Source organism: Theobroma umbraticum, unplaced genomic scaffold, assembly GCF_002168275.2.
Source record: "Theobroma umbraticum cultivar Fairchild unplaced genomic scaffold, ASM216827v3 scaffold_34.0, whole genome shotgun sequence".
NCBI lineage: Eukaryota > Viridiplantae > Streptophyta > Magnoliopsida > Malvales > Malvaceae > Theobroma > Theobroma umbraticum.
The window spans coordinates 1548324-1556617 of record NW_018397275.1 but is presented as its reverse complement, the minus strand read 5'-3'; the positions used below and the strand labels follow the sequence as shown (position 1 = coordinate 1556617).

Here is an 8294-nt window from a genome sequence, read left to right as displayed (position 1 = left end):
TGTAGACAAAGAAACTAACAGGGGTATTAGAGCTATGCCATCTAGAGAATATAGATATTATGATAGTTGAGATAATTCTATTGATTATTGTTACTTTCTTGATCTCACTGATTATCGATGTCTTGGATTGTTAATAGCCCAAAAGTTGAAAAGAATTATTCTAATATGTGACTTAGTCTAATTTTTCAATTCTTTAAATTGTATGACAATCATTCATGAATTAAAAATCTTTTGTTGATTTACATAGGATGTTAGTTAGCTGAATGGAATTATATGAATGATTGTGATATAACTATAGTTTTGATATATTTTATTGATTATAGCATAAGTATGTGATTTTGCTTTATTAACTATAGTTGTTATAATAATCTTGTTATGAGATAACATGTTAGATTCATACCAACTTAATATATATTTTTGATTAGTGGGAGTTTATGATTATTTGATATAAGATATTAAATTGCATTATAATAATCTTGTTATGAGATAACATTTTACATTTATACCCACTTAATATATATTTTAGATTAGTGGGAGTTTATGGCTATTTAATATAAGTTATCAAATTGTATTATAATAATGTATAACATGTTAGGATTATATCCACTTAATATATATTTTTGGTTAGTAGAAGTTTATGCCTATTTGATATAATATATCAAATTGACTTATAATAATCTTGTTATGAGATGATATATTAGAATTATACTCATTTAATATATATTTGACGTTAATTGGAGTTTATACCTACTTGATATAAGATATCAAATTGTATATGATACACAATTAATAAAATCCCCAAAACAAAATATTAAGTGCCTAATAGAATTACTTTATTAAAATAATTTCTATGGCCTTCCATTATTAGTTGATTGAGGTTTTAATTAATTAGGGTACAATGAAGCCAAAAGGACAAGTTAGATTTTGATTAATTAGTTTGCTTAATCTAGTTCTTGGGAAGATAGGTATATGTATGACTTAATTGACTTTCAGCTAAAATGATGGCATATCTTTTGCATACATATAATACACTTAGACAATAGTTGCACTTAACCAAATTTAACATGGTGACCAAAAGGCTTCAAGCATGTTATGTTTGGAGGCCAAAAATTATCAAAAGTTGCAATAAAAGAAATAAATTAAAACCTAAGATAAAATTGTGATGACTAAAAGTTGCTTGTCTATTCAGGGTATACATCATTATTAGACTAAAGCTTTAATTGTATATATGGAAATCTGGTTTTTGATGCCCACTTAGAATTTTGAATATAATTATTATATTCTAGTTTAGGAAATATTAATATCTAGTGGGAGGTACCATCGTAGATCTATTATGCCTGAATTCAGTGAGTGAGTGAGTGCATATATATATATATATATATATATATATATATATTATTTATGCACTGTTTTGTAAATTTAAGATGGCCAACTTTAAACCCTTGGTCAAAATTTTGGATGGCAATCAATTGTTAGATCCAAATCATGTAGAATGAAATGAAATTTTACCATTGTTCTCAATGCTGAAAAGATAGCATATGTATTAACCACAAATCCACCTAAACTCCATGAAGTTGTTGCCATAGATGAACAAAAGAATGTATTTAGCAAGTGACTTAAGGCAAATGAGTTAAGTGCTACATATTGGCTTTAATAACCAATGTGTTGCAAATGTAGCATCAAGGCCTAGTAACTGCAAGGGATATGATCCCTAACTTGCAGGAGATGTTTGAAGAACAAAATCGTAGTGCACAAAAAGCAACTATGAAAGGACTAATGCCCACTAAAATGGTGGCAGGCAGTCTAGCTAGAAAACATGTCTTGAAGATGATTTCATTCATTAATGAACTTGAGATGCTTGGTACGGAGATGGATGATGAAACTAAGGTTGATGTTATCCTGTCATCTTGACCAAAATCCTTCAATCAGTTTGTTTTGAACTATAACATGAATAAGATGGTGGTGACACTATCTGAGCTGTTCAATATGTCGCAAGTAGTTGAGGATTTGATAAAGAAGGATAAGTCTACTGTCATGTTGACTAGAGAGGTAAGTGACTTTGAGTTCAAGTCTAAGGGCAAGAACTAGAATAAAAACTTTAATGGATCTAAGTTCTACAAGAAGAATAAGGGTGGAAACTTGAACAAGGCTATAGAGAAAAAGGAAAGCAAAGGAAATTGTTTCCATTATGACAAGCCTAGTTATTGGAAAAGGAATTGTCATCATTACTTGACAATTTTGAAAAAAGAAAAACCTTCTGAAGGTATGCCAATTGTGCTTATTAATGAAACTAATTTGACTATTGGTCCTTTTAACGTATGGTGTGTGGATTTTGGCACAGCCTCACACATTTGCAATTTGTTGTGAGGGTTCAAGGAAACTCGGAGGCTAAATGAGGGAGTGGTGAACTTGGAGTTAAGAACAAGTGCAATAGGGACAGCAGTTTCCATATGAACTTATATTTTGAAATTATCTCATAATAGGACTATAATTTTAGAGGAATGCTATTATGTCCCAAATATTCGTTGAAATTTGATTTCAGTTTCCAAAGTTGGACTTACTGGTTATTCTTTAAATTTTATTACCAAACTTATGGTTCAATTTAATAAATTTTTTAGTGGTTTTGGTTTTCTAATGGATGGTCTTTACTTTATTAGTCCTATTGATAGTTTAATAAAATGTTTTAACTTAGACATTAGGATAGTAACCATAAAGCAAGCGAGTGTAGTATATGAGATACATATATCAAACAAGATCCAATTAAAGAGCTCTATATAAGTCTGTCACTATCAATAATTAAAAAGAGCCCTGTTACAATTTATTAATTATTCTTAGATTTGAGAGTTGAATATAATTTATTTGAGTATCTATATGACTTTTATGTTACCAATAGGTGATGCTAAATTTAAAGGCTATGCCCTTGTACATTGGGTTACATACATGCTAAATAAAATTAGATTGGATGCTCAATAAAGGATTTATCATTCTCTATTGAGAAAGATATTTAGGTGATTTTCATAAGATTGTTGAACTCAAGAAATTCGATCGGTGTGTTTTCTAAGAGATGTTTTAGAATTATATTATTTATATTAATATTATATATTAGTGTCTTTAAGAAAAATATTTTTCAAAGTCCAAGAGGAATGAAAATCATGAATTAGTATTACATGGGTTGGATTTGCCAGTGAAAATTATTTATCCATAAAACCCATGAGGAATATAGTATGGTGAAAAGACCAATTAGTAAAGATTGTACTGAAAAGACCCCATTGATATTTTTTTCTCTACAAAGGTTAGTTGCAATGTGTTGATAGACATTGTTGCAATTAATCGGTAAATAAGGTTTCTTAATTAATTTAAGAAACTAACTGATAATATTAGAGTAAATAAAATTCTACATAAAATATAAGTCATGAGATGACATGCACTTGGGTTCATAGCCGTATGGAGATCCCTAAAGATGCCATGCATATTCTTATTTTGAGTTTAATATAGAAGCCTGGTTGAACTATGATTAAGTCTAATGAATCAAAGTCTATTAGTATATTTATAAAAGTAAGGATTGTAACTTAGTTAGCCATTAGAATTAATTAGCAACTGGTTTTAGAAAACAAAGAACCCCTATAAAAGAATATGAATCCCTTCAGAGGTGAGACACTTGAATCGCTTTTGAGTTATCCGAATCTTGGTCTAAAATTTAATCTCTTTTGAAATACTTGAATCTTGATATAAAAATTTAATCTTATTGTTTTTAAAGTATGTGTATCTTGATTTATAAGTTTTTATAATAGATTTTTGACTTTTGTATTAAATAACATTTGTTGTTATTGAATCGAAAATAAAAATTTGGCATTTATTGTAGACAAAGAAACTACTAGTTCTGTCTTTGCTCTTATTTCTAATTTGGAGCTGAAATTCTCTTGTAGTGTTCCGGGAGAGTGACTTACAATGGGCATGGCATGCATGAGTTTGTGCCCCAAAGAACAGCTGCCTACATCAGTCAACATGATCTTCACATAGGCGAAATGACTGTGAGGGAAACTTTGGCCTTTTCTGCAAGATGCCAAGGGGTTGGAGATCGTTATGGTTGGTTTGATTGACACCACCCCTTACGATTTTTTTAACATTTTTTCTGCTGCAACATAATTTTTTTGGGTACAATCTGCATGATTTTCTATTCTTCAAAAAAATGACACTTTGTTGTTTGGGGGCGTTGACAGAGATGTTAGCAGAGTTGTCAAGAAGGGAGAAAGAAGCAAACATTAAACCTGATCCTGACATTGATGTCTTCATGAAGGTAAGAACTAAGAAGCCATTGTAATGTAAAATATGGACACCTTTTCTTCCTCACAGGCAGAATGCCTGTCCTGTTTAGTTCTTCTTCAGGGCTCCTGTAAAAGTTAGTTGCATGTGTAGCTTAAATTCATGTTCTATGCACTCGAGCTGATCCATATACTTTGGTTGGTCTCTTGATTCATGACAAGACGAAATAAAATTTGATTGAAATCCAGAAATGGAATTAAAATTGAGATTAGTTTTACATGACCAGAATTCCCATTATAGGGAATCTTGTTGCCATCACGATTAATATGTTTCACGTCGTCATTTTTAACATTGCAGGCAGCCGCAGCAGAAGGTCAGGAAGCGAATGTAATTACCGATTATATTCTAAAGGTAATATTACAGAAAGCTCTCATATATATTGAAAGGTATTCAACAACCAACTAAGGTAGAAAAATCCTTATTGGATGCGTTAGCCATAACTTTTACAGGTTTTAGGACTGGAAGTATGTGCTGACACCATGGTGGGAGATGAAATGTTAAGGGGTATCTCTGGAGGACAAAGGAAGCGTGTCACAACAGGTAACTAGTTAAATCAGTTAAGCTATTAATTCCATTACCAAAGTACCAAAATTTCTTATCATCAAATGTAATTATGTTAATTGAAATAGGTGAAATGCTGGTCGGACCAGCAAAGGCTCTGTTTATGGATGAGATTTCTACCGGTCTGGACAGTTCAACAACTTTCCAAATTGTGAACTCGCTCAAGCAAACTGTTCACATCCTTAATGGAACTACAGTCATCTCGCTTCTTCAGCCAGCTCCAGAGACTTATGATCTTTTCGATGACATTATTCTCCTTTCTGATGGCCGAGTTGTATATCAGGGCCCTCGTGAACACGTGCTGAGCTTTTTTGAATCTATGGGCTTCAGGTGTCCTGAGAGAAAAGGCGTGGCTGACTTCTTGCAAGAAGTAAGTCTTGACAGAGAATTTGTTCCTTTCATCTTTGTTAAATAGTTGCTGTTCTATCATATCACTCAACGTAATTCATTGTAGGTGACATCGAGGAAAGATCAAATGCAGTTTTGGATACGTAAAGATCAACCATACAGGTTTGTCACAGCCAATGAATTTGCTGAAGCATTCCAATCATTCCATGTGGGAATGAAACTTGGTGATGACCTTGGAACTCCATTTGACAAAACAAAGAGCCACCCAGCTGCTTTGACAACCCAAAAGTATGGTCTTGGATTGAAGGAGTTGGTGAAAGCTTGCATCTCAAGGGAATATCTATTGATGAAGAGAAACTCTTTCGTCTATACCTTCAAGTGTATGCAAGTGCGTACTAATGATATTTAATTCTTTTACCACAATTAAGGTTTATATGATTGTGACTCTAACTTCCCTGATTCTTTCTTTTATGCAATTAGATCACAATAATGGCGTTTATTACTATGACACTCTTCGTAAGGACTGAAATGAATCGAGGTTCAATTGAGGGGGGACAGATCTATATGGGTGCTTTGTTTTTTGGCTTGATTACGATCATGTTTAACGGAATGTCTGAGATTTCTATGACCATTGCTAAGCTTCCAGTCTTTTACAAGCAAAGAGACCTCTTATTCTTTCCTTCATGGGCATATGCTCTACCAACATGGATACTCAAGATCCCTATCACATTTGTGGAAGTTGCGATATGGGTATTTCTTACCTACTATGTCATTGGATTTGATCCGAATGTTGGAAGGTAAACAAAGAAACGACAATAAAAAGTCACGGGGTACTTGCCTAGTAGTATATGTAATAGCTTGTTCACTAGCTCCGATCCAAATTGATGTTCAAGTAATTCATCTGGAGCAGGTTGTTTAGACAGTACCTCGCCCTTATTCTTGTTAACCAAATGGCTTCTGGATTGTTTCGGTTCATTGCAGCAACCGGCAGAAACATGATTGTTTCTAACACATTTGGGGCATTTGCTTTGCTGGTACTTTTTGCATTGGGTGGCTTTGTCTTGTCACGAGGTATGTCAAAGTGTTAGAAACAGAATAGGAAATCAAGCTGTTAATGAAAATCGAACTTTAAACAATGCTAATCAATTTTATTTATTTAATGTCATAGAGGACATAAAGAAATGGTGGATATGGGGTTACTGGATTTCACCGATGATGTATGGGCAAAATGCATTGATGGTTAATGAGTTTCTCGGCAACCAGTGGAAACATGTAAATTCTTTGAATTTTGCAATGCTTATGGCTTTGCTTTTATTATTCACAATCTGCTGATCTTTCACATTGAAGGTTCGTCCAAACTCAACAGAATCAATGGGAATAGGAGTTTTGAAGTCTCGGGGGTTCTTCCAAGATCCACATTGGTTTTGGATCGGAGTAGGGGCATTAACTGGATTCACATTATTGTTCAACTTTTGTTTTACTCTGGCTCTTACCTATCTAAATTGTGAGCATGGCTTTACCTTCTTAAAATTTTGCCTCCCTTTGGAAATGAGAGCTAACCTTTTACCCCTTTTCCAATAAATATGCAGCATTTGATAAGCCTCGGGCCATAATATCCGAAGACGCTGCAAGCAATGAACAAGACAATGGAGTCGGAGTTGGCAGAAGCATTCCGTTATCCAACTATGATAGTAGCTCAAGTCCTGTGGCTAAATTAGGTAGAGGCCTTGTTTATATTTGTGTCCAGTATCGTTGGATACAAGCCATTATTTACAATATTAAATCTAATCGACATGCAGAGCTTCTAGATGATATTCAAAGAAGCACCTCATCCAAGTCTTCATCTATGACTGAGACAACTGTTGGAGCTCTTGGCAACAAGAAAAAGGGAATGGTTCTTCCATTTGAGCCACATTCCATCACATTTGATGACATTATATATTCTGTCGATATGCCACAGGTAACATAAGGTTCCATGTACAACTACCATATTTGTCCAATGCTGGGGCTGTCTTGTTTCAGTTTAATAACGTCCAGATATATGAGAGTTTGTTTGGTTGAATTGAAACTTTGCAGGAAATGAAAGAACAAGGTATCACTGAAGATAGGTTGGTGCTATTGAAAGGTGTTAGTGGTGCTTTCAGACCAGGCGTTCTCACAGCTCTAATGGGCGTTAGTGGTGCTGGTAAAACCACTCTGATGGATGTGCTGGCTGGTAGAAAAACTGGTGGTTATATCGATGGGAACATCACAGTTTCGGGTTACCCAAAGAAGCAAGAAACATTTGCTCGAGTATCTGGATACTGTGAGCAAAATGATATTCACTCTCCGCATGTCACTGTGTATGAGTCGTTGCTCTATTCTGCTTGGCTTCGACTACCCGCTGAAGTAGATGCTGAAGCCAGAAAGGTTGGCATTTTGAAACCCTAAGTCTCTTATTCTACTTTGCTAAACCTAGAGGTGTTTACTAGGCTAAGGTAATACAAAATTTGATCTCCACTCCTCAGGGTTTGTTCAAGTTGAGAATCTTTGAGTTTGATAACATTTTCCCTTCCATTGATTATGGATTAGGATAAATTCAAGAAAGTTAACACATAATTTAGTTGAAAAAGAAAGTGATTTTCTTTTTTTTTTACCAATTACCAATGTTTATATTGTTTAATAAACTTGTTCAAAGGGTTTGACTGTGGGGTAGATAGGTCAGTTTATCTAGATTGAAATCCTCACAGCAGAGTCCAACAAAATAAAACATTTTCCTAGTGATCACTTTGTCTTGAATTAAATTGATGGTTCTATTTCAACATATGATTTCAGATGTTCATTGAGGAAGTCATGGAGCTTGTGGAACTGAATCCATTAAGGCAAGCACTAGTTGGCTTACCTGGTGTAAATGGTTTGTCGACTGAGCAGCGTAAGAGGCTTACTATTGCAGTTGAGCTTGTGGCCAACCCCTCTATAATTTTCATGGATGAGCCAACTTCAGGGCTTGATGCAAGAGCTGCCGCAATTGTTATGAGAACAGTTAGGAACACAGTGGACACTGGAAGAACAGTTGTGTGTAC

General features: G+C 34.1%; 2 protein-coding genes across 2 annotated transcripts in view; both read left to right on the top strand.

Moving 5' to 3' along the window:
- LOC149526394 (pleiotropic drug resistance protein 1-like) overlaps positions 1 to 2392 on the top strand; it is a 4007-nt gene extending 1615 nt beyond the window's left edge. Inside the window, exons 8-10 of the mRNA XM_089785501.1 lie at positions 1799 to 1887; positions 1930 to 2049; positions 2342 to 2392. Coding sequence (XP_089641627.1) covers positions 1799 to 1887; positions 1930 to 2049; positions 2342 to 2392 — 260 coding nt within the window. The remainder of the gene's footprint in view (positions 1 to 1798; positions 1888 to 1929; positions 2050 to 2341) is intronic.
- The window catches only part of LOC110427494 (pleiotropic drug resistance protein 1-like), a 13539-nt gene that overhangs the window by 3433 nt on the left and 1812 nt on the right, over positions 1 to 8294 (top strand). The window contains exons 3-16 of the mRNA XM_021443040.2: positions 3927 to 4086; positions 4221 to 4297; positions 4621 to 4674; positions 4773 to 4863; positions 4953 to 5254; positions 5339 to 5620; positions 5713 to 6029; positions 6143 to 6303; positions 6401 to 6504; positions 6580 to 6736; positions 6822 to 6950; positions 7032 to 7192; positions 7309 to 7641; positions 8047 to 8294. The exon at positions 8047 to 8294 is cut by the window's right edge and continues 43 nt beyond it. Coding sequence (XP_021298715.2) covers positions 3960 to 4086; positions 4221 to 4297; positions 4621 to 4674; positions 4773 to 4863; positions 4953 to 5254; positions 5339 to 5620; positions 5713 to 6029; positions 6143 to 6303; positions 6401 to 6504; positions 6580 to 6736; positions 6822 to 6950; positions 7032 to 7192; positions 7309 to 7641; positions 8047 to 8294 — 2543 coding nt within the window. The 5' untranslated portion in view covers positions 3927 to 3959. The remainder of the gene's footprint in view (positions 1 to 3926; positions 4087 to 4220; positions 4298 to 4620; positions 4675 to 4772; positions 4864 to 4952; positions 5255 to 5338; positions 5621 to 5712; positions 6030 to 6142; positions 6304 to 6400; positions 6505 to 6579; positions 6737 to 6821; positions 6951 to 7031; positions 7193 to 7308; positions 7642 to 8046) is intronic.